Consider the following 24,322-nt stretch of genomic DNA (forward strand, 5'->3'; position numbering starts at 1 on the left):
AAACAAGGCTCCGGCTTCTGCCCAGGTGGTCATAGCTCTCCCTCTTCGTGAACTTCGTCGTTGAACATCGTCATGCTCAGGAAACTGACACGCGCAACTTCTCTCCTGTGACGTTATTAGTCTTTCCTCGTGCCCTGACGCGTTCCTTACCGTTGCGACGCGTCCCCCTACCTTGGATCCGCCTTTAGTCCCCAGGAAGGCGCAGATCGGTGACCTAGCAGCAGCACGACAGCACGAAAGTAGTTGCGCCAACCATACACCAGGTACGTGGGCACTCTTCCACCTCACCACCATCCATTCATATCGCTCCCAACTGCCGTCGCGCGTTAAGCTCGTGTATTGTTACGTATCACGCAAGGACTTGCACACACACATTCCATTCTGCCTTCCTCGCTTTGAACACCCGCTATTATCTTTCCTAATCATGTCGTCAGTACATCTTCCGATGATCAACATCGCCAAAGTGAGCGACTGGCTCACTAACAACACAAACAAATATGTCTGGCCCCAGCTATTGTAAGTCACATGTACCATGTAGTGTTACCCTACTGACATCAATAGCTTGATGTCCCCAAATGGCACACTATTAGCGTACTCGAAGCCAGTGCAGACTAAGGAGCTGCGCGACCAGGCTGCGCTCATATCTATGACTTGGAAAGACCACTGTCAAGGGCGTCAGAAGCCTTCAGTCCGCAACGGAACTACTCAGGATCATTCGCTGAAACCTGCACTGAAGACACTCACTATCGAAACCCCAGACTGCAACATCATAGTACGCCTACTGCAACCAGAACTATTGCTCGTCCTTATCGGCCGGATCGCTCCCAGTAGGAAGCAAGCCTTCAAGATTTCGGCTGAAGGTCAAGGAGACCCACGATACCCAGAGTCTGACGTTCCTAACTCACGCCCTGGCTCAAGTTCTCAGCTACTGCCTGGTGATGCTGCTACTGGTAATTTTGGTGCTGAAGACCGTTTGACGGCTAAAAACAAGGCGCCTTCTCTGCTTAGCAACATGAGTCAACGCGATAAAGACATCAAGGGTGGTGCACTCCATGTTCAGCGTAAACAGCTGGACGCCCTAGCCGAATACGCCTTGAAGGATTTCGCAGCCACCGGGTTTGTGATGCCTGCGGACGCAGATCTACAGTAGGACGAGGATCTAATGTTAGCCGTACGTGCGTTGTAGTCTCAAAGTACTTCGCAAAAACGTCGGCTGACTGTTGCAGATCCGGGCGTCGACTTCTCAGACAATGCTACCAGAACTTCTACAGAAGTACGCCAGGTACTCTTCAATGTTGGCAATGGTGATTCGACTCTGCTCGCTGGGACCCTTGCGCCGTTACACGAAGACAATGGAGAGCCCGAGCAGCCCAGAATCGCTGCTCCGACTGGTCCAAGGAATATGAATGACGGCTCACACGATGCTGACTACAAAGATTTTGCGCGCAATGAGGTCGATCCGGGGTCGAATATAGCTTCATACGACGCCCAAATCTCGAGTAATTACCAGGAGAGTCAGCCACTGCCGCAATTTAGCCCAACACGCTCACAAATCCCGACACCCACTGTGCAGAGGGGGTCAGTTCGTGTTCGATGTTGTCTTAAATCGCAACCAGCCCCATTCACTGTGAAGAGGCTGGCCTTCGGACAGTTCCGACCGCAAGATCCGCGTAGGGCAGAGCTAGATCATATATGGCGGATTACCATTGATGTAGAGAGAAGGCAATGGCAGATGCGGCATGGATAGAGCGCTTTGCAAGCTAAACTCCGAGAAGTGGAGAGGCAGTGGAACCATAGGAAAGTATGGCAGGATATTAGACTTGGTATGCATGTTTGATAAAACGCGATACATCGCCATGCAGCTGCTTGGCTTTGGATTCCAATTATGACAGTTTTGATGCAAGCCTTCACATCGATGAGTTGTAATCACCCGTAACGATATTTGTGCTGTCCTCAGATGGCTGTGGTGAACGCAGTCAGCATTACCAATCACAGTGGGAGGAACTGGATCTAACTTGGACGAACAATGTGGCCGGTCTGTTGACAAACTATATATTACGCTACCCCTACACACTCTCGTCAAGCGGTGCTTCTCCATGGAGTTTGAAGTACCCAGGTTGCAAGTTCTGAAAAACCTGTGTCGGGTCATACCTGTTCGATATAGCTTGCAACCTTGCCATGTTCTCTGCACCGTACCCAGCTACGACAGGCTGATAACCGCTGCTGTATGGCATATAGTAGTAATCGTTATCGACTCCAAGCTCCTTAGCCATAGTCTTGGACACTTGAATATAGTCCTCAGCAGCCTTCATCATCGTTGTGTCGTCGCTAGTCTCGTTCCAAGCCATGTACACCAAGACGTGGAAAAACGGCCCATCTTCAGGGTAGAGACCAAGGGCATTACCGCCATTCTTCTGCATGGCTTCCAGCGCAGGCTTGGAGAACGCCTGGAAAGCAATGTTGACGGAGACGGCGGGGAGAGCAGGTGCGATCTCGAAGAAGTAGTCGGTCATCTTTTGGATGAGCTCGGCGCTCATCTTGAAAGATGCAGACCACATGGAAGTGCGAAACCCAGATGGCATATCGTTACTTCGGTGAGGCGTCAGATCCTCGAGCGTGCTGTTACCGGTGTTATCTTGCATGAATGGAATGCTGAGGTACTCTTTCACGACTTCGGGAGGGTTTGCAAGATCGACTGGAACGAAGTATTCCAGTTCGGTAAAAGCGAGCTGATAGGTGTCGTACGTCGTGAAAGAAACGACATGTGCAAGCTTTGTATCTTTCTCAGCATTGTTGATGGCATTCTCGAAAGCGGTGATCAATGCTGGCGTGGCACTTGTGTCATGAATGCGCATACCTCCCCACATGGGAGGCTGTACGATGGTTTCATAGTTGAACGTGGTGACGATACCGAAGTTGTTGCCGCCACCACGCATGGCCCAGTACAGATCCGAAAACGCTTTTGGGGATGCATTGACGATAACTCCAGACGCAGTCACGACTTCATAAGAAGCGACATTATCGCAAGCAAGACCGTATTCATTTGTGAGGTCGCTGATGCCTCCACCGAGGGTAAGACCGCCAACGCCGACATGTGCTGCCTACGTCATGTTAGCGCATGTCCAGAAGTACACTTTGCTGATTGATCGAGCTGAACATACTCGGCCGCCAACAACAGTCAAGTTGTATGGAGTGAGATAGTGGTAAACATCTATCCATCGATTACCCGGTCCGATAGCAACAGTCTTCTTATCGGCAGAAAGTCTGCGTGTAGTAAAGTCTTTCAAATCAACTGTAATGCCCCCTTGAATACTGGAAGCACCTGGAAAAGCTGCATGTCCGCCACTTTTGACAGCAAACGGACACTGGGTGAGGCGAGATATCAATACTAGTGTTGACACCTCAAGGGCTTCCCTAGAGGTGAAAGTGCAGTACGGCTCCATGGCCAGTTGTTGGTTTGACCAGTACTCTGCATTCTGACCCCTGGCAACCCTAGTCTTTCCGAAGACGAGCCCGAGCGAGTTACACTATGCAGAAAATTAGCACATGTCGAAAGGAGGCACACCATGCATACTTACTGCGATAGAGCAGCCGCTTGAGGACGATCGGGCGACCAAGTTTGCCAATTCAGGAATTGCAGACACGTTGACCCCGTTGCTAATGAGAGCATCGGTTACATTGAAGTCTGGTGCTTCGAACGTATCTTGGGCCGACACCCCTACGCTTACAGCCAAGATACCAGATGTTATCTTCCCAAAGAGTCTCATAGCAGTAAGAATGTGTAGGCTTCGATATCAGGTGGCCAGCGAGGCTGACCGGCCTTTTAAAACGAATATACGCTGCCGACCCTGCATTAGCATGCGGTGCGGAACATCTAGATTTTATATGGATCTTTGTAGGATCACCTCCCCGGTTTTGGAAGATCACTAACAATGGGCCATGGTCACATCTTACAAGAATCCGTCAGGAGAATCATCGTGATCTAAGGAGTGTCGAATGAGCTTTTACTAGGTAATGGTGCCATTGTAGTGAGAAAGTTTTTAACAAAAACACAGAGGTAGAACGGAACAATCGCACCGATATGCATGAGCTTCGTGGGATGAGCAAAGAGGATGCGGCAGGTGGGAAGACTCCGGGGCGCTGGTTGACGACCACGCCGCAATGCCAAGATGACGCGGACGCGGGCTAACCGGATTGGGACTGCGCCAAAGCCAGCCTAGCGCTTTGCCTTATCGATATTGGACCTGGCTTCTCAAAGCATGCGTCTGCATCCCGCGGCTGTCAAAACCTCAATGTATTATCTTCTTCAATGCAAGAACCTTGCATGATCCTACTCATGCTACTAGAAGACTGGATACCAAAGGACGACGCCATCATAACCTCTCGCTGAAAGGTTTCGCTGCATGCATGACAGACCCTTCCGCATCTTATCTAGGTAAGACAAAGACGTAGGGACCATGGTGCACACTCTACAGTTGTCCGATAACAGCGGCTATCCGCGAACGTCTTACTTGAAGTTCCAAAAGTGGGCGTTTTTGAAGGTCCAACTCGACCAGGGGCAGAGAATTACTCATTTGGCCCCCATCACGCGCCGGGATATATAGGTAGTTCACGATCATATTGTGTATGTTTCGGCATGTAGACGGCTATGCCGACGTCACATACCTTCGCTGTCGTCTATTTCACACCGAAACTATGCCTCATGAAGTCGCCAAGAGCAAGAGCGGAGCCTCAAGCGGAGAACCAGGCAAGACCTAGGTTTATCCACCAATCGACCTTGGCCTTCACATCATGCAACAAAACTACCTACATCAGCGCATCAACTTCTACGAAGATACACTCGCTTTCCCAAGGTTCAAACCACCTACCTAGAAATCTTCTGGAGGTTACGCACATCAACATGTCCGCCAATGCGCTCATCGACTCGCTGAAGAGCGCCAAGCTCCTCCCTTCCGCTATTATTCCAGAGTCCTTCACCCCCGCCCTGGACCTCAGCGTCAAGTTCTCCTCCGGACTGGCTCCTGAACATGGAAGCCTCGCCCGCGTGAGCCAGGTCAAGGAGCAACCTATTATCTCCATCTCTTCGCCGCCAACATCTTCCGCCGCGACCTACACATTCATGATGATCGACCCAGATGCGCCGACCCCAGATGACCCGAAGTTTGGGTACTGGCGCCACTGGGTCGTCGCCGCTATCCCTTCTCCATCAGCGACAACGTCTCCAGACGACATCACCACGAGAGGAAAGACGCTGACGCAATACTTGGCACCTGGCCCGAAGGACGAGAGCGGGCCGCATCGGTATCTGTTCCTCCTCTTTGAAGAGAGCGCGGGCGAGAGCTTGGAGAAGGCAGATGTTGGAGGAGAGGAATTTGTAGAGAGGAGAAGCTTCAGAGCAGAGGAATTGGCGGCTAAGAAGGGGTTGAAGTTGGTTGGAGTGCAGTGGATGAGAGGAGTTGGTGATGGGTGGAAGGGAGAGAAAGACGAATTATAGGAAATTCTGACTATTCAACTAGGAAATATTCTCTTTCGATAGATATCCCACATACAACTCTATTTTTACATGTCCTTATCAGCGAAACTTGCAGTGGTAACTTCACTTGCTTCATGGGAGTATCGAACCTGAACCAAGACGATCTTTGGATGCACGCACGTCTTCATGACCCTGACAAAGGCCGAATACGGAATGGGAGAGCTACTGGGAATGGCACACCTCACCACTCTTTGGAGTTCGATCCGGAAACGCGTCGTAGGGGCCAGGCTGTTAACGAAAATACACACTTCTGTGCAGTAGACGCAGAGCCGCACAAGCCTACCCGGAGCATGGTTCCTGCAGGACGACTCCAAAACCATAGCCGCGACCTCTTCCTTGGGATCAAGGCAAACGCACACAGCTCGAGTGAGAATATTATTGCTAGTCCGTTAGGCATGGATCTGACCGCCGTGCAGCGTGGCCTTCAGTCAGCAAAGCGCGCTCCTCGTTATCACATGCCCCTCCCAAACGACAAACAAAGGCGAGATCATCTGTACAGCAAGCTGGATGCCCATCCCTCACTTCATGGGTCTGAGAGGCCTCTTCGAGAGTCAAGCGTCTTCAGCTCCACCTACTCAGCCTCTGATCACACAGACACGACCCAATCTCCGGTAGCATTGCCTCCCGTTGTGTCCGCAAACAATTGGGATCCCGCGATTTCACCTCAAACAGCTTCACCTACTGCATAACATCCGCGTTAGCAAGCACCAGTACTATCAATGCATGAATCGCAGAAGGATATACGTTCCAAGGGCAAGAAGGTCAACACTACTAGTGTAGATCGAGTGAGACGCAGTTCGCGTGCTGATACAAACCGCCAGTCCGGTTATGTTATCAACCAGCGTTCGACAATGGCGCAGAACGCACAGAAGCAGCATAGTGGGACTGCTCTTAATCTCTCAAACTTCAACGCACAAGAGCTGAATCAGACCTTCAATCTCAGCCATAACACACCAAGCCCCACACCGAGCGCGGACGGGAAGCACCTTGAGGGAAGTGGCACGCGTCGTGACCAATCAGATTGAGCTGTCTCTGATAGAGGTAGAAGATGTTGATGGTAAGCTTGATCGACTGCACATGCATCGATGGTTGTGATTCATTAGAAAGCTTGATGATATATCACGACATACCAGTGAGGAGGAGTTGCCCTCTTCTTAGTCACATCTCAATACAACACACCTTACTCCTATAAACCATATCATGTCTTAAGATATGAACGTTCTCCCTCTTTCGACAAGAGAATTCAACAACGAACGATTGAAATCCCATTTCCTATAGATACTACAGAAGACACTGTTTCGCGACATAATGCTCCAATATATAGTAAACGGTAACGCTCTTTACAACTACATTACATACAGCGCCCTCTATCTTCTTCCGGTCGACAACTCCTTTCCCTGGCTCGAAGACTCTCATCGCGAGCCCCACTCGGCTTTTTTTCGTGTGATTCGCGATCGCGATATCTTAGTGTATCTCGTGAGGGAAGTCGATCGCGTCTTGGACTACGAGATCGGCCGTCTCGACGTCGTTCTTGGTGAGCATCATGTCTAACTGTCCCATTTTGCATGCCTACCGAGGGCGCAGGACTATGCCTGCTTTCCATTGATGGTGGTGGGAGCATGCTCGAATGTTGAGATATGATTGGAGATGGCTGCTTGTCGTTGTGACGATTAATCGGGTGGCTCTCATGAGCCGGAAGATTGTTATAGTCGGCGTGATGTTCTCTGGAACTGCATGGCTGCGGTACACTCTGCTGATCACGAGTGCTTGGTGCTAGATATCCGAGGTGGTCTTGAATGATATCACTCCCTCTGCTTTGGTGACGCCGTCTGGATCGCCGGCTATCATGAAGGTTTGCACGCTTTGTTGATTGACGGTTTCCAGGGCTTTGCGCATCAACCATACTTGCTTGCGAACTGCTTTCGACGCTGTGTCTCCAGCTCAAGACCTCGCGTCGTTGCCTTTCTGCCCTTTTCTGTCGACCAGAGTCCAACTCCGGCATAGCTGACAGTATATCCTTTATATCATTATTACTAGGATGAGCCCTCTTGCGTCTTTCTTTGTCTTTCGAACCACTATCTCTCGTTGGGTTTTCATCGTCTCCTTCAGAATCGTCATTTGGCACCAATCGCCCTGCATCTCGCCAAACTTTGACTAATATCTTATCGACGTCTGCCCAAGCCTTACGCCATCTGTTGAGACCATGCACAAGGTTTCGTTCACCTGTTGTTAAGTTTTCTTCGAGAATAGCTTGACTAGCCTTAAGCCGCTCGACGTTCTGGGATAAGGTCTCCAATGTCTTCTTCTGCGACACGGTTGGTTCTTTGTTCAATATGATCTCCGAACGTTTGACACTCAAGCGGTGTTTGAATGATTCAAGAGTCCCGGCGATGTCAGCTTGCTGCATAAGCTTCCGGCGCCTCCATTTCTGAGCATCTTGTAGTGCAGATCTGTAACCACATCCTATAGCGAGGGCTGTCTGGATCTTACCCTCGAGCTCCTCTGTCAGTACAAGGACAGAAGTTTTGCTTCCGCCATCTCGTGAGTTTGCAAGGCGCGGCTGCAGACCGCCCGTAGCTGAGCTACTGGCAGTTCGAACGACCCATGTTTCACGGGCTCTTTCCGAGAAAGTCGAATCTAGTTCTGCATTATCGTACATGACTTTTACTTGGTGGAAGAGAGTTTCCTCTTTTTACGAGCAGTTGCGCGAACTATCTGTGACTTTAAGTGGAATGATCAAGCCAGCATGACCCTTTGACATCAGTGTCGCTTTGTATAACAAAGACAAAGACGGCGTTTATGATATCAAGTACGCTATACCCAGCTTGCTCTCATGAAAGACTTTACTGGGAACAACATCAGATTTGCCCTTTTCATATGAGACATTGGAGCCCATGAAGCTGTTTGAGGCTTGTTGAGTAGATCTGAACACGCTCGAAGCATATGGAGATCATCAGGTTTGTGATGAATGCTGATGTACATCGTATGCATACCATCAGACTGACAGATACAACCACTAAAAAATCATACACCATTCACTTACTCGTATCATAATTCTCCCTTGGTCAATCGAGTGCCATGGTAGGAAGCCCATGACTATGGTGAATTGGTCTTCTGTGGAAGCCTAGGGTTCTTGCTGCCGACGGACCTGTTGTGTGTTACTGCACTTCGACCTTGCATTACATACACTTCTGCTCTCTTTCAGCCTACCTCTAGTAACGCCACTACACAACCACTTCCTTGATTGGGCATTTAACGCGATCTCAACCGCTTTATCATAGGGACGACTCGCTAATACCAGTTTACCAACAATGACTGGCCATCGTGACGAAGGTAGCACCTGGTATCTCCACTAATTTATACACTTTGCTAATTGTAGTAGAGGAAGAGCATTCACGCCGATCACAAGAAACTCCCAAGAGGCGTTTTGCGTCGCTCCCCAACGACGACCCCTTGCCACTTCAGCGCGAACAAGCAGAGAACAGCGACTCAGATACCTCGACAAGGGAACCGACAAATCCGGCTCTTTCCAATCTGCCAGATGCTACAACCCCTCAAGGAAAAGATCATTTGCCTGAGCCACACTCCTCTCAACAAGAGCGCGTGTCGGTTGTCGATGACCAAGAGGGAAGTCACACAGCTGTAAATTGCTCGCAATCTCCACCATCTCCACGAGAAGAGCGTAGCCCTGCTCGTGATGGCCTTGAGGACACAACGCATCGCCCCTCTGTCCCACAACAGCTGCAATCTGCAGTCGTTACTGACATATCCCCCAACAAGGGACAGGAGTTGCTCGCAGAGTACGCAAGATTACGCCGACTGCCCATTCTCAGTATCGACCCAAACACATACGATGGTCAACTTCAGTTCTTGGCCATGATGCAAGATTTCGCTTCATGGATGGCTTCCAACAGTGGCAGCATACAGCGCGGAAATCTCGGTCTTGAAATACCTCATCTTGCAGCAGTATTTTACCCCCAGTACGAAGGATTAAACACAATGATAATGTCTAAATGGTCGACTCAGGTCCCCAACCCGATACAAGGTCGCTTGGATCATGTCTTCAGTTCCGGAGACATGTTCTGGTTCCGCACTTCCGAGTATGCGACGAATCCCAAACAGCAGTTGGGCGATAAATGTGGGTTAACTGCTCGTGGACTCATGCTTTCAGGCTGGAGACTTATCTTAGTCCTGAAGGTCCTCCCGAATGTGCTACTATGCACCTGGGGCCGAACTACTGGGGACAGTGATTTGAGTAAGACAAATCGCAGGGATCGATGGCAGTTTGCACGATTGCTGCGATCTGACCGTAGGAATTGGCCGAGATATATCGAAGCCAAAGACAGCCCCCATGGAAATATCTTCATGGATCCGACAAATGCGAGAGACTGGCCAGTACAGGACTTGAAGGACCATTGTAACTTCAATGTGCTTGTAAGTCAAGAAGTCATCCCCACCGACGGTTTCAAATATGCGGGCAGACTCGAAGACGAAAGTCACAATAGCGTTGAATGGATTCGCAACGCCTTTTACTTCGGGATTGCAGTCATGCCTGAAGCCCCAACGGGGGTCAACGTGACCGCAGTGCAGCGCGGAATAGCAGACATCAGGACGCCTAGATCCCCACCCAGCGTACCAAAACGAGTAAGGCGAGATTTCTTTCCCACAGCAGACAAGATGTTACCTCTCTCCCCATACATTCCACCGCCTGCAGGGCATGCCCCTGTGTATAAAGACCTCACCGCTACTCCCCGCGTTCCTAGGGGTCCTCGCGGCGCAACTGAGGTGCGGTTCGAACGCGATCGGAACAATAGTGCTGGAAGGAGGTTTTCTGCTCGTTCTACGTATGGTCAGGATCCTGATCGGCAACGTGGTCGGTCGAGAAGTCGATCACCGCGCGATCGTCAGAACGGTCGATTTCGAGACTATTCTCGAAGAAGGTCACCGCCTCCTCAACATCGCTCCGAAACCCTTGAAAGGCGTGGACGACCAGAAACACGTGACGAGACTAACCACCGGTCAGAAGACTACGACCGATCTCAATCTCGACATCAGCGTTCGCCGACACGTCGATTCGAACAGCCTCCTGACTTGCGTCTTGATAATTACATCAATAAACCTACGTTGAACGCGTACGGGTTGGTCGAAGCCAATGCCGTCAAGTATGATGACCACGATGGCGATCGCCTGCTCAATTATAACGCGAATTGTCAGCCGAGCAACCGCGATCGCAACCGCGGTCGTGGACAAGGTGACTACCATGAGACCAATCGTGGTCCAGGAGAACGCAGGCCGGGTGGCGGCAGAGGACGCGGTGGTCGTCGTCGTTAATTGGGCGCAGACAAACCTCTTGTTCGCTCCGCACATCATTTAGCCTCTAGTTATGTAGCCATTCTGTATTCAATCGACGAGCAATATAGGGTGTGTTCGGTCCCTGTAGGTGAGAATGGAGCCCATGCGTATTCCATTCCTGAGACGACTAGAGATTCCTCTTGGGAATCGCGGTGGGAATCGCTGAGCTTTTCATGATGTGAAGGAGTATCGTTCGGTCGGGCGTAGCGAGTGTATTAAGGTATCGGTGTGGGAAATAAAGGACGGTCGTGACGTAAGCTGATGGCTCTTAGACGGTCTGGCTACAGTAATACCGTAGGCTTTGTTGTATCCAATCTTGGCTTGAAATCCGTATTGTCCATAACACTGAGAGCTTGTAGTCCCATACTCTTTCGTCTCTCTTTACATGGTGCACTTGTGATTCAAGCGTGCTGGCTGACCGTGCAGCGCGTGCATCAGTATCGTGAATTCGCTTGCGACAGGTAGTGCCATGCACAAGACTCGTGGGCTTCGAGCGCGACGGTATGCTAGCCGTCAACAGACAAAGAAGAGTGAAGTGTCGAGTGGACGCATCTTGAGCTAATCCGAAAGCGACATGCAAAACACGCTAAGTACGCGTCGTGACATCACTAACGACTATTAGTCTTCATTGCGAGTCTCCAATAGAATCTCGTTTTAGCAGTAACACCATCGCAACACATGTTAACTTTTTGTAAGAACCACTTTCGATCACATCAGTGGCTACGACTCATCCGAAAACTATAATCCTTATCGCATTCGGTCATCTATCTAGGGTTGACATGTTTAAGCTCTCACCAGTTCCGCAGCCAGGCTTAAAGAAGTCGCGAATGGACAGTCTACTAGATCCCGGCGTCTGTCCTGCAACGCGTTGCATACCCGATTCTCCCTGTACGCACCCGACAGCCGTATGTTCGAGAGTTGACGTTCGACTATCGCTGGCTATCCAGGGTGACATTTTCTGTAACTTCCTTTCACTTAGGGTTCGGTCAATTCGCTTCCGCTTGCTGCCATTAGGATGACAACTATGAGCTTCAGGAAATTGTTGGGGTTGCGTATTCCCGCTGTCATACTGTAACGCCAGTTTTCGAAGGCCGTCCTGGAACTCTTGAGCCTGTTGTGAGATTGGTGCGATATCCGGGAAAGCTTTGCCTGCTGTACTCGCCCCACTATCGTCGATAGTCACTGCGCTATCCAACTGCCCAATACAATCTGCAATACTAGCTGATGGCGCAACTCCAAAACTGACGACCTCAACATCTTCGTCTCGATTGCCGCCCGTTATGGGCAAGTATTGCGCCGGTTTTGTAACATCCAGAAACCCTTGGAGAATCTTGCTAGTATCGCACATGGAATCCGCCAAACGATTCAATTCCGCACCGGAAGCAGCCGAGCGAGCTGGCCAGACGGTCATGTCTCTGTACCGGCGGTCGTCGCTCCACCTTGAGAAGGACTGAGAGCGAGAACGCGATCGCCCACGATCCCGCCGGCTTGATCGCGCCTGTCGATGTACATGTGCGCTAGGCTCGCGCCTACGATCTCTGACCCTACTGTTCTGACTTCTCGAACGAGGGCGAGACGCAGAGTGATGAGATCGCGTACAGCCTCGTCCATGCGCATGTGAACGATGGTTTGCACTACGTGATCTGGCTTCTAGCCTCTGATTTTGATCACAGTTCCGACGTCTTGGACTTCGAGATGTGGAGTGGCACTGCAATTCTCCGTCTATGGAGACTGAGGCACTTCGCGCGTATGTCTGCCCATGCCGGGATTCGTTGACTCTCCCTGCGAGCACCCATAGACGATCGAGTTCCTGCTGTACTGCAAACCAGGCGTTGCTCCATCTCTCTTTGGCCAACTTCACTGTATCTTCGTGCGTCTGACGCTGGCGTTGGTTCCATTCTTGCGTTTTCTGACATTTCATGCGTTCTTCAAGAAGCTTTACAAGCTCGACTCTTTGCTCACGTGTCGCCCCCCCTGTTCTCCTCATCTTCTTCTTTGTAGACTTTATCTGATACTCTAGCTCATCCTTCCAGGACTGCGTCTTTGCTTCATTCTCGAAACGGGTCTTCTCTTCAGCAGCAATTTTCTCAGGGGAAGTCCAATACGAGTGAGCGATACACAAAGCTTTCTGTATCTTTCCAGCCAGTGGTTCGGATAGCAACACCGCGGCAACAGTCCCCTGATCCTCAGGAACGTCTATGAGTCTCGCTGATCCATTGGTACATACCAATTTGTCTTTTCCTTCTACCGTCCATCGACGATAGATACTGTCTAGTTGGTTGGAATGATAGTCAGGCTCGTAATCAGAATAGAAAAGGTGGTGATGCTCCATGTCAGGCAGTACAAGATGGAATGATGACGGATTTCGGTGAGACGTAAGCTTGGATAAAGGAGTTTTAACGACGATGAGGAGAATGATGATATAGACCTGAACAAAGGAAGTGAAAACCCCACATTCATCCGCTTTAAGGAACCCAGTGTCATTACAACAAAGACAGCCGAATTCTTTCACGAGGTTCATTCACACATACGGTTTTGTCCTGTCCTACAACTGTCAGCGAAATCACGGGATTAGGCTACGTTCATCATCCAATTCACGAAGTATGAGCCTCGATATACCGGGAGTCAGATGCAATGACCCCCGTCATTCACTCGGATCGATGTAATTGTAAGGCCTGTATGTACCTCAGCAGTGTTCTTCCCACAACTGCAGTTTTTATGACCCCATCGACACGAACACTCAACCGCGGTGAATCTTTCTCAACCACAACTTGACGCATAGAGGGCGAAGATCTGATCATGCCTCATCGACGCCAATCAGTAGACCAGCCTTCAGATGATCATCGTCCGCATACCCGGCACGCTGACACCGAATCTGGATCACCATATGGTTTCCTCGACTACAATGAACCAGGAGAGTCTAGCCATCGAGGTCGATCGTCTTCACCTCGGCAATCGCCCCGCCGAGATGAAGTTCAAGGGTATCGTAGAAGATCCCGCGATCGATCTTATAGCAGATCTCTAAGTCCCGAACATCGTCGTAGACGCCCTAATCCTGAACCTCGTCGCGAGCAGGAAACACAACGAGGACGACGTGGCGCTTCTGACCGTTGGCGCCCAGCAAGATCACCATACAGGCATTACAATGTGGGCTACACTATCACAGATCATAACCAAGGGAAGAGTTTCAACTGTGGGCCAGAATACTTCATGAAACCAGAAGTTCTGCAAGACGTGACAGGAAGATATGGCCCTGTCGATGTTGTGTCCGTTCGACATAGCGACTTCTCTTACGACAATCAAGCGGAGATTGGAGCGAGGTTTACACTGTCCTCCGAAGGCAGACTATACATCAAGAAAGATGTTCCCTTCATCCTTTTCAAAGTGGAGCCTGGCTATGGCATTGGCTGGCTGGGTCGCAGCGCGAGTAGTCGCGGCTTAAGAGGCATGCATCGGATTCCAGAGTCGGACTATCCAAAGTATATGGGGGTAGCCACTCAGGGTGATCTAGCCGGACCTGCTGGGAATGACAGTCCACATGACCAGCTTCAAGTGGTACCAGTGGTTGGATCTGAACGCCTTTATCCCACGACCCATATCCTCGTTAGTGAGTTGGTAAAGGTTCCTATACCACGGATCCATAAGCACTGGGGACGACTTGGCTTCGACAGTTACTACCGATTAGTATGCCTGATGAACTTTCTCACGGCAGGACCTTTGTCACTGAATGCAAGCCCAGACTCGATCCCGAAGGATATTGGCTTGGACATTGATGCACTGAGGACATTACAGAGTGCGAATGACTGTTTGGTGGGAGATTGGGCAGAACGACTTGCAGCTTACGCTGACAGCCATCCACTGAATTCAGCAAGCACACAATCACGCGTCGATAGTCCACAAGCGCAAGCTCGACCGCAACAAGCAAGAGCTAGACCACAGCTTCAAGCGCCGTCAAAAGAGTTCCTTCCACCTCCTGCTGTGCGCTCGGTTCCGGGAAATCAAGAGAGTAAGAATTCGTCGCCAATGCCAGGTCCGAATCGAGCTACAAACAAAGTTGGCCAACCTCCGGCAACTCCAAATACCTCAAGTCACCGTGCAACCCAAGCTCCTAAAGCGCCGGGAGCAACTGCTCGAGACGAAGCTCAATCGGATCCGCAAGCGGACATTCGCCAAGCTCACGTTGTTGACGCAAGCGCGAAGGGTGGTGTAGCTAGTGCAATAGGATCGACACGTGACATCGATGCAGGTGTGTACAATGCGTCGGTGCACAACGAACAGCACAACCTGTTCAGGGTAGAAAGCGGGGAGAGCAGTGGATCTGAACAAGGGGAGATCCTTGAATAATTGTGTTTAGAAGTATTCAAAGGACAGGATGAGAAGACAGTAGTTTTTAGAGTTCATCGAAGACAGTACTTCATGACGTTCACGCAAGACGGTTCTATGAGATAGCCTCAAAAGCAATCGTCTTTTGTGTTGCCGACTTTAGCGAATACCAAAATATCATTACAACAAGATCGCAAGCCAGTACTCGCCGCATTATGTCTGTCTTTGCGTACTGAATCATACCCGCACTATACAGGAAACGGCTGTTCTGACGCGTCACCGTGATATAATGCCAGTTTATGGTCTCACCGTAGATACAGGCTAAGTATGACACGAAGGTCCGTGGTGATTAATGAGGCTCGTTAGTAGACACGTGAAAGAAAGGTAGCGATGCGGCTCGTCCTCCAGCCAGGGCTGTCTGCCAAGATATCGGAGATTGCCGGTGTCGATCATCACAATTCAAGCAAGCATCGCTCGTCAACCACAGCAAGAGCGCCAGCTTCCTCTCCACAGGCTACACAGCATGCTTTGGGTAGTTGCTCGCCTTTCCACCATCGCGCCGATATAGACCATAGACTCTCGCTCCTACGCCAGCTCGCATTCCATCGCACCCACCAACTACGTCACGCGCAAACAATGGGCATCTGCTCGTCGTGTTTAGGAGGGCGAAAGACTTCCGAGGCAGACGTGAGTCCTGTCATGCTGTTTGCTGTCGCTCAATGCATATCGCTGACACTTTCTTGCAGCACTCAGATAGCTCGCACTTGCTCGGAGACCCTTACCAGCCCAACTATGGTACCGCCAGTAGCACCCACAACGCGCCCCAGCCCGACCCAGAGGAGCTTCGCCGTCAGCGAGAGAACCTGGAGCGTATTTGTGCTGAGACGAACGAGTGAGTCCTGCCTTCCTCGTCCTCCGCCGCTCCTTCTTCATAGCCCTCCTTTCCAGCCATCGCACTTTCCTCCATCTTAATAAGGACATGACGCTCATCTGTTACAGGCAACTGATCCCCGTCTCTCAACCAAGCGCCCTCCCGGAAGTCACCCAACAGCCCTCCAAGAACGACGAGTACGCCCATCTCTTCAACGAACGCTTCAAGTCGATACGAACAGAGCGCCCATCCTCCGCTGGTGACAACGAAGATGACGAGACAACTTGGCTGGAGAACGCTGTCGGCAACCAGGGCGAGGATGAGCTCGACGAGATCAAGCCAGCTAAGGGACAGCTGACGATCCATTTCGGTCAGAGATAGAGACGCCCATACCGCAGGACCTGTAGTCGGTTCCACCTTCTGGACCCCTAGCCTGGGCTGAGGCTCTCTGCACCTTTTCATATTGTTCTGCATTGCATGAGCGCCAACACGGATACCCATAATCTTTCCTTTCTGTTGTCTTTCTATCTTGACATGAAGCCTCTTCTTACGTCTTTCTTAGTACTAGCATAATCATGTCTGTCTCATTATGGAATCTTCTCGGACCTTTTTTGTCCTTTGTTTGGTAAGACTCTGTTCAGGAATGTCGCGCCACACCAATCATGTTATGCATCAATACTAATGCTGATGCAAATGGATTCTGAATACTTGCTCCTACGGCAATGACTTGCTATCCTAGGCAACTGACAAGCTCTCCATATCCAATCAATACCGACTTGCCCTTTTGTATAGGGTGGTACAAGTCCCGAAAAACCCATCTATCACTGACAAGTCTAACCATGCAGAGAAACCATAAAGGGACGAATTACATCATCGCTCGGGATCGGTACAACAACCTCGCTCGTCCTAGGCAGGCTTGAACAGCTGACCTGGTGGAACTGCCACAGGCTTCTCGACACTGATGCCCAATTCCGATATGATGCGGTCAGCATGCTCGCCCATCAACCTCGCCAGCTCTTCCCGAAACATCTTGTCGATGAGGTCAAGACGTAGCTTCAGGCCCGGTTGCACTGCGAGCTGCGTATCCGAGTCCAGCTTCTTGTACGTTTGTTTGCTCCACACCAGCGCCGCACTCTTCATTGCGCTAAGGATGGCCTCGTTCTCGTCTTCGTCCATGGTCTCGTTCTGGTACCTAGCTGCCTCCTTCTCCACAAAGGCTGCAACAGTCTGCGGGTCTGCATTCTGTTCAGCCTTCTTCATCTTGTCAGCTTTTCCATCATCGTTGACTATTAAAAAAAAAAAAAAGTCTTGACTTACGCTTTGCCCAGCCGTGTGAGCTACAATTTCATCTTGGTCTGTCTCGTGTACTTGGTTCTGCTGTAGTTTCGCTCTGAGACTTTTCTGGATGTTGTGGTACGTCTGGTTACTCGGCCTTGGCTTCCCACCCCGCTTGATGATATCAGGAATCCTGTTAGCCGGGTTGGAATTGACAGGCTCCCGGCGAGCTAACAATGGCTGATCCTTGTATGGCTTGATGCCAGCATTGTAGAGATCCTTGTCACCCATGAAGTCGCTGCTTAGGAATCCGCTTGGCCCATAACCAACCGAGGTTCCTGCGTTACCAGGGTCAGAGGCTGGGAATGATGGAGCTCGGTGTGTAGGAGCTGGGAGTGACTTTCTAGTTGCACGTGTAGCTGGTGGTGTTCGGAGAGCGGTAGCAAGAGCACTCTCGGCAAACGTGAGTTCAGATCGACGGCGACCAGTACGGCGGCGCTTGCTGGGTGTTGGGGAAGTGTCGTCTGGCTCAAATTCGTCCTCGGAAGACTCCTCAGTCTCATCCAGAGGCGCCTTCTTCTTGATCGCACGCTTCTTTGCCGACGACTTAGGCATAGCTGGGGTAGTCTCAATCTTCATATGACTGGGACCTTCCTCATTCTCGATCTTGTCGCCTATCTCTTCTGTGCTCGGCAGTGGCTTCTTTCTCACGGCCCTGCTCCCGCCACTGGCGGAGAGACCTCCTCCAGCCGCACTTGGAGTCGCCATATTGCCATGAAGAAGGCCTTTATCCTGCTTCAAGCGTTTTTCGTAACATGGCTGGCAAACTTGGAATGTGCAGCCTGGACAGCGTCGCATGGTATCCATGTTGCGCTTGTCGCATTCGGTACACTTGGCTGTGTGTACAGTCACCTTACTATACTTTGACTCGTCAACGGTACAAAGCGTCAATGATGAACCTCCTGGTGTGCGGGGCGCACGGGTCGGAAAAGGGCTGTTGGAAGCGCGTGGTGTACTCCGAAGGAGTGTGCGGTCACTTCGGCCTGGCGTCGAAGGAGCGGGTGCGGGTGCGGGTGCGGGTGAAGGTATGAGTATTGAGGTCGAATCCTTGGCGCTTCGACCTGCACCCGGTGTCGCTGGAGGATCCATAGCGCCACGTGGTGAGCCTTGCTTAGATGGCGATGTTGGTTGATCAGTCATCTTGGTTTAGTCTCCTTGTCCTTGCGGAGAATGAGCCAGCTCAGATGTTGATCGCAGTGTTCTGAAGAAGTTGGAGGGAAAGTTAAGAAGTGGTGTGGATTACCTTGGAGAATTGGTCGCGATAAAGGCTTTGAGAGTCGGCTGAAAGTCTCGGTCACTTGCCGCTTGGACCCTTATGTCTGTCGAGGAGCTGTGGAGAGGAATCGGAGCAGTCAGGTATTGACTCTATCAATCTGATAGACGTATGTGCTTTACGCTCGGACTACGGCGGGGTAGAACTTGGGTTATGACGCGGACGGTCTCAATGCCAGGCTCCGAAGGTGGTGAAGAGTATCAATCCGGCAATGCAAACGATAATGAGCTCGTATTGAGGGAGTTGTCGGAGACTCAGTCATACGTAATTGGATTTCACTCCCGATTCACTAGGATGTTCCACAATCCTAGGCTTTGACAAAGGATACTGAACACTAGAAGAAACAGGACTGTATGTGGAAGACAAGCGCAAAGAGATGAAAATATGGAACGGTACCGCCACCAACGAGCTATATGCGACTTGCCCGACAAGATATGTGAAGAGAAGAGAGTAGACTCTAGGGTTATCAAAACACTCACAGGCAGGATGGGGCTAGAACCGGAAGTGGAAGCGAACAAGAGGGCGAACGGAGCAGTCATTGTTCACTAAATGTGAAGAGGAAATGCTTTATACGTGTGACCATATGGTGGACTTTGCATCCGGTTAGAAAGAGGTGCAGTCACATCTGTCACGACTAGTACTGGAGTCATAAGTTTGGACATGTTACATATCCTTCACATACTCACGTGTGGTTGAGCCGCATGCGTTGGTGTCACGACGGCGAGTAGGGTCTACCAGGATAGATTGACCAAACGGTCGGGAAGGGAGTTGGAAGATTCGGTATACTCAATGCGGTAACTTGGTTGGAGGGATACGAGTAGTCATGAATATGTTGAGGCTTCATGCTGTCATATGCTTTCGACTCTCCGTGTGTTTGTCATCCTTGCCATTCAGGAACAGATTGCATCCTTTGGGTTCGTGGTATTCGCAACAAACGTGAACAACTCAATCAGAAATTCTATTCGTGCTCTCAAGGTTATACATGAGTGAAGAAGCGCTGGCGTCTTGGTGTTGCGATGTATTGTCAGGGGTGCAGGACGCCCGCGAAAGGGCTTAAGGTCAAGTCAATGTTGGTTGGTCGTGGTCCTTTGACGGCCCCATCTTTGCCATGCGAACGAGCGGAGCGAGCGGGCCGATCTCTCCGCGGATCTAGATCTGTTGGTCGTGGTGCCACATGGCGTAATATGTGTCTTTGTGATGCTTCCATGGGTCAGAGAAAAGACATGCTTGACAAAACGGAGCCAAGATGCAGCGCACGTAGGAGACGATGATACAGATATGCTCAGTGGGGCGAAGAAACATTTTTTGAGCTTCTGAGTGTTGAGACCGACAGCCCCATCTATGTATCAAACGCGGTGTCTTAGACTCATGACGTGGCGACGGATATTCGAGTACACGATCTCACAGACCAACGGCGTGGGGCTCGTCCTAATTAACAGCGAGGCGGCACATTAATGCAGCGGTGTGCATATGTGATTAGTCGGCTAGACCAAACGCTAAGTGTTGATGTTCTCAATAGCATACAAGGCGACGTATCGTGTGCATCGTTGATCTACCAATGCATGCATGGTACCTGAGGAACTGCAGCCGCGCTTACCCATTCTGTCGCAGAAGGAATCCGCATCTTTTTAATGTGACACCTGCGAGTACCCGCATCATCCATCATCTCTAACCTCGCTACGAGCCGCGAACCATTTCCCCAAACCTCGATTGCCGCCTTGAGCGCTGACGATCGCTCTGCCGCTATGGCTGTTGGGGTTTCTGCCTGGAGCGGGTTCTGGCGCTTGCTTACGGCTCTAGAGAAGTTTGGTGTAGGCGGCATTTCTCACCGGCCTCTGTCTTGAGCAAATGGGAAGCTCTATATATAACCTTTTGCAACCTCTTCAGCAGCGGCCGCACCGAAGTCCAGCCGTATGACGCAAAGACAAGCGAGCTGGACTCAGCGGTGAGTGGAATGCATGGTGTTTGCAGTAGTCCAGCAGCGGGCACTAGCCACACCGACTACGCTAACATGGGCGCGCAGCTTCTTCAACCTGGACAATGCGCTTTGCGCGACGACCAAACATCGCGCGCTCATCAACAGACCGCCAAAACCATCAGAGGCGCGTGACATTTGATTGCGCGGAAGAGTGCGCCATTGTCTCATATAACTTACCAGGCTGTCGCAAAGTACGCGTCGCAGGCCTTTGTTCAAACCCCCAGGTACCAGAGTACTTAAGCGAACGGAACCCTGCCACCTGTACGGTATCGACGTATTCGAAGCCTCCTGGTTCAGCCCGCCGGATATTCTTAAGCGGAGAAGAGTGTTGTGGTGGCGGTGCTGGCTGCAGACCATACCACCAACTCAGAAGCTGGGTTTCGCAATTTCAGCTTCCTCGACGGCGGCCAACTTCGCAAAACATCAGGCATCCTCGGCGGCCACTCCTTACCGTTTCAAGAATTAGTGTGCGACCTAATCACAGGCCTCCAACAACCGTGTGAGACGATAAGGTCGCTTCTCACGACTTTGCACAACTCGTGCGATTGTGCGCGGTTATAACGAATCTCCTCAGAACAGACCCTTGGAGAGCAAGAACATCAACGAAGACACGAACTCATGCTTACGACTGCTACCATGGATCAACCACAACCCGCGACACCACTTTACCCGGCCATGGCCCTCCTCAACTATATGCATGCTCCCACCGTGGGTTTCTACTACATGGGAGCTTGCGCGTTCAGTCTATGCATCTTACAAAAGGCGCGATTGGTATCACAAAAGAGACGGCGAAGCATACTTATCTCTATGCTCACAATTTTGGTCGCGTACATCACAGAGGTACTTTACTACTTCAGCCGGTCAATGGGCGATTGGGACTATGAGCCACCACAGCCTGCAGCGATCCGCTGCTTAGGATCAATATTGGTCTGGAGTCCATTGGCGTATATGCTTTGGTCGAGCAAGGCGCTACGATGGCATGCGTACTTTGGCGCATTTGTTCTACAATTTGCTTTGGAAACTACAACGTGTCTGATAACGGCATTTTCCATCCCAGAGCAGAGTCGGCAGAAGAATGCGCCATTCGTGATTGACTGCGTTAGGGCTATTGCGTCTCTCATTCTACTGTTAGATGCGTTTGTGATTTTGGTCACTAAGCAGGCTGAGATCAGCACGGACGAGGAGCGCCAATCTTTACTAGGGAAGCAAGCGAACGGATCAGCCACGGCTAACGGTAATGCTGGGTACGGTACCATCCCTACAGAATCCGCAAGCGACGACGAAGAAGCAACGCCAAAAGACGAAGACAAGGATATCAAAGCCCAACAAGCGAAGCGTCTCGAGGAAGAAGGTGGTTGGTTCGGGTACCTCAAAGGCTTTGCTGTTTTTCTGCCCTACTTGTTCCCTAAAGACGACTGGAAGGTCATGGCTTGCCTGGGTCTGCGACTCGTTCATATGCTGCAAGAGCGCGTCCTCAACTTGCTTACGCCTCGGCAGCTTGGCATTATTACGGACAAATTACAGCACTCTTACGAAACTCAGAGTGGCATCATGCCCTGGAAAGATATCGGCTTGTGGGTGTTGTTCTCATACATCAACAGCTATGCCGGTTTGGGTATTGTCGACGGCATTGCGAACTTGGTCATCTCCAACAGCGCATATCGTCGTATCACATTGTTAGCTTACGAACACGTGCTGGGCCTCTCTATGGACTTTCACACCTCGAAAGACTCAGGGGAAGTTCTGAAAGCTGTCGAACAAGCCTCATCCTTGAATTCGCTCATCGAAATGGTTCTATTCGACATTGCACCGATTCTGCTTGATCTTGTCGTGGCCATGTACTACGTCACTCACCTTTTCGATGCATACATGGCTTTCATTATTCTCTTCATGGGCGCAGCATATATTGCTATCGGGTTCTACTTCACGACTCTGTCACAACCCAAACGAAGAGACTATGTCGAGAAGCAGCGTACCGAAAGCTCAACAGTCAACGAGACGGTCCACAACTGGCAGACAGTTGCTTACTTCAACCGTTTGGTGTTCGAACACAAGCGCTATGCGGAGAATATTCTCGCTACCATCTCTGCGCAATACTCCTACTACTTCCGGTCGATGGGTGGCCATGCAGCACAGGATCTCTTGACAACTTTCGGATTCGCAGGTGCTTGCGTCTTTGGTATGTCACAGATTGTGATTGGACGGAAGCCAGTTGGTAATCTGGTCATACTGATCATGTACTGGCATACGATGACATCGCCACTTTACGTGCTTTCTTACAGCTACCGACACATCTCTAGTTCACTCATCGATGCCGAACGCTTACTTCAGCTACTCAATACTAAACCTTCAGTTGCTGACCAAGATGGTGCTAGAGATATTGTAGTCTCTGCCGGAGAGGTCGAGTTCAAGGATGTAGACTTTCACTATGACGAGCGGAAACCCATCATCAAGGGCGTTAACCTGAAAGCCGAGGGCGGACAGACCATCGCTTTTGTAGGCGAGACAGGAGGAGGCAAATCAACGATGCTGAAACTACTCTTCCGATTTTACGACGTCACTGGAGGCTCCATCATGATCGATGGCCAAGATCTACGTTCAGTCACGCAAGCCAGTCTTCGTGATGCCATAGGCCTCGTCCCACAAGACCCCGTCCTCTTTAACCAGACCATCCGCCAAAATATTCGCTATGCCAAACTCGACGCTTCAGATACCGAAATTGAGGATGCATGCCGTGCGGCCGCCATTCACGACGACATCGTCGGTTTCCCTGACGGCTATAACTCCAAAGTGGGCGAACGCGGTGTGCGTCTTTCTGGGGGTCAACTTCAGCGCATAGCCATCGCTCGCGTACTACTCAAGAACCCTAAGATTGTCATGCTGGATGAAGCTACATCAGCAATCGACTCTTCGATCGAAGCACTTATCCAACAAGCTTTCCGTAAATTGAGCCAGGGCCGGACCACCTTCGTAATCGCGCATCGCCTGAGCACGATTGCAGATGCGGATCAGATTTTGGTGGTGGAGAAGGGTGAGATTATCGAGAGAGGAAGGCATCAGGAATTGTTGATGAATGAGGGCGGGAAATATGCAGAGCTTTGGTCCAAGCAGACCGCGGGACATCTGTCTAAAACGCCGTCCAAGGAGGACGTTACGAAGGATGGGGACGTAGACGCGAATGTAGAGGCGGTCGAGAATAAGACATCAAAGGGCGAGGATCAGGCCACAGCCACGGCCGTGGAACGGAATAGTGATAGTGAGGATACGACCACGAAGCGCAAATGAGCGTCGATTGCTGTTTCTGGAGGATCGTAATCAGGCTCACGGCCACGGACCTTCGTTGCGACGAATTAAATCAATCGCGATAAACATTATAGTCGCTCTTCCACATCTTCCGTGAAACTCGTCCGCGTGCTTCTGCTTCCTTCAACATCAGGTGTCATCCTGGCTGCCTAGAGGCTACTTAAGCAATGCAGACCGGGACAACAGTTCCGCCCTCGCGTTTTTGACCAAGAATAGAGAGGCGTACTCGGGAAGATTTCATGCCGATAGTGCCGCACAGACCGCGTGCGCCAACCAAAACAAGCGCAATTGAAACGATTCGTGTGCCCGCGGGCTGAACGCGCAACAGGACGTTAGAAGACGTGTTATGTTGGA

At 50.8% G+C, this 24,322-nt stretch overlaps 10 protein-coding genes across 10 annotated transcripts; 6 read left to right on the top strand and 4 right to left on the bottom strand.

Moving 5' to 3' along the window:
* The first annotated feature begins 293 nt into the window (after nt 1-293).
* CC77DRAFT_1026456 (hypothetical protein) lies at nt 294-1,345 on the top strand. Its single transcript, XM_018526265.1, has 3 exons — nt 294-516; nt 562-1,171; nt 1,227-1,345. The coding sequence occupies exons 1-2, from the start codon at nt 425-427 to the stop codon at nt 1,148-1,150; spliced, it is 681 nt and encodes a 226-aa protein (XP_018379143.1). The 5' UTR covers nt 294-424; the 3' UTR covers nt 1,151-1,171; nt 1,227-1,345.
* Nucleotides 1,346-1,608: 263 nt separating this feature from the next.
* CC77DRAFT_599752 (FAD-binding domain-containing protein) lies at nt 1,609-4,265 on the bottom strand. The gene is made up of 4 exons (XM_018532421.1): nt 3,955-4,265; nt 3,579-3,839; nt 3,162-3,527; nt 1,609-3,101 (listed from the first exon to the last, which is right to left on the bottom strand). The coding sequence occupies exons 2-4, from the start codon at nt 3,765-3,767 to the stop codon at nt 2,067-2,069; spliced, it is 1,590 nt and encodes a 529-aa protein (XP_018379144.1). The 5' UTR covers nt 3,768-3,839; nt 3,955-4,265; the 3' UTR covers nt 1,609-2,066.
* A 635-nt stretch (nt 4,266-4,900) lies between these two features.
* CC77DRAFT_950457 (PEBP-like protein) lies at nt 4,901-5,494 on the top strand (the record flags this gene model as incomplete). The annotated part of the gene is made up of 1 exon (XM_018535322.1): nt 4,901-5,494. The coding sequence occupies one exon, from the start codon at nt 4,901-4,903 to the stop codon at nt 5,492-5,494; it is 594 nt and encodes a 197-aa protein (XP_018379145.1).
* A 1,390-nt stretch (nt 5,495-6,884) lies between these two features.
* Nucleotides 6,885-8,192, bottom strand: CC77DRAFT_1014635 (hypothetical protein; the record flags this gene model as incomplete). Its single annotated transcript, XM_018523908.1, has 1 exon — nt 6,885-8,192. The coding sequence occupies one exon, from the start codon at nt 8,190-8,192 to the stop codon at nt 6,885-6,887; it is 1,308 nt and encodes a 435-aa protein (XP_018379146.1).
* Nucleotides 8,193-8,844: 652 nt separating this feature from the next.
* On the top strand, nt 8,845-10,864 carry CC77DRAFT_1014636 (hypothetical protein; the record flags this gene model as incomplete). Its single annotated transcript, XM_018523909.1, has 2 exons — nt 8,845-8,866; nt 8,913-10,864. The coding sequence occupies 2 exons, from the start codon at nt 8,845-8,847 to the stop codon at nt 10,862-10,864; spliced, it is 1,974 nt and encodes a 657-aa protein (XP_018379147.1).
* A 781-nt stretch (nt 10,865-11,645) lies between these two features.
* On the bottom strand, nt 11,646-13,406 carry CC77DRAFT_1014637 (hypothetical protein; the record flags this gene model as incomplete). Its single annotated transcript, XM_018523910.1, has 1 exon — nt 11,646-13,406. One exon carries the CDS (start codon nt 13,404-13,406, stop codon nt 11,646-11,648), a length of 1,761 nt encoding a protein of 586 aa, XP_018379148.1.
* Nucleotides 13,407-13,684: 278 nt separating this feature from the next.
* Nucleotides 13,685-15,229, top strand: CC77DRAFT_1014638 (hypothetical protein; the record flags this gene model as incomplete). The annotated part of the gene is made up of 1 exon (XM_018523911.1): nt 13,685-15,229. One exon carries the CDS (start codon nt 13,685-13,687, stop codon nt 15,227-15,229), a length of 1,545 nt encoding a protein of 514 aa, XP_018379149.1.
* A 615-nt stretch (nt 15,230-15,844) lies between these two features.
* CC77DRAFT_950417 (hypothetical protein) lies at nt 15,845-16,460 on the top strand (the record flags this gene model as incomplete). The annotated part of the gene is made up of 3 exons (XM_018535318.1): nt 15,845-15,895; nt 15,955-16,100; nt 16,208-16,460. The coding sequence occupies 3 exons, from the start codon at nt 15,845-15,847 to the stop codon at nt 16,458-16,460; spliced, it is 450 nt and encodes a 149-aa protein (XP_018379150.1).
* A 525-nt stretch (nt 16,461-16,985) lies between these two features.
* On the bottom strand, nt 16,986-18,554 carry CC77DRAFT_1067667 (hypothetical protein; the record flags this gene model as incomplete). Its single annotated transcript, XM_018529021.1, has 2 exons — nt 16,986-17,333; nt 17,397-18,554. 2 exons carry the CDS (start codon nt 18,552-18,554, stop codon nt 16,986-16,988), a joined length of 1,506 nt encoding a protein of 501 aa, XP_018379151.1.
* Nucleotides 18,555-21,301: 2,747 nt separating this feature from the next.
* CC77DRAFT_1036163 (hypothetical protein) lies at nt 21,302-23,950 on the top strand (the record flags this gene model as incomplete). The annotated part of the gene is made up of 2 exons (XM_018526992.1): nt 21,302-23,845; nt 23,876-23,950. 2 exons carry the CDS (start codon nt 21,302-21,304, stop codon nt 23,948-23,950), a joined length of 2,619 nt encoding a protein of 872 aa, XP_018379152.1.
* Nucleotides 23,951-24,322: the final 372 nt, after the last annotated feature.

This window comes from Alternaria alternata (assembly GCF_001642055.1).
Source record: "Alternaria alternata strain SRC1lrK2f unplaced genomic scaffold CC77scaffold_39, whole genome shotgun sequence".
NCBI classification, from domain to species: domain Eukaryota; kingdom Fungi; phylum Ascomycota; class Dothideomycetes; order Pleosporales; family Pleosporaceae; genus Alternaria; species Alternaria alternata.

Bases quoted from the DNA above. Each gene is read 5' to 3' on its own strand.
- CC77DRAFT_1026456 (XM_018526265.1), top strand. From the start codon at position 425: ATGTCGTCAGTACATCTTCCGATGATCAACATCGCCAAAGTGAGCGAC. The intron at 517-561 runs GTAAGTCACATG...TGACATCAATAG, and splicing joins TATGTCTGGCCCCAGCTATT to CTTGATGTCCCCAAATGGCA.
- CC77DRAFT_599752 (XM_018532421.1), bottom strand. From the start codon at position 3,767: ATGAGACTCTTTGGGAAGATAACATCTGGTATCTTGGCTGTAAGCGTA. The intron at 3,528-3,578 runs GTAAGTATGCAT...TTTTCTGCATAG, and splicing joins CAAGCGGCTGCTCTATCGCA to TGTAACTCGCTCGGGCTCGT. The intron at 3,102-3,161 runs GTATGTTCAGCT...AACATGACGTAG, and splicing joins TGACTGTTGTTGGCGGCCGA to GCAGCACATGTCGGCGTTGG.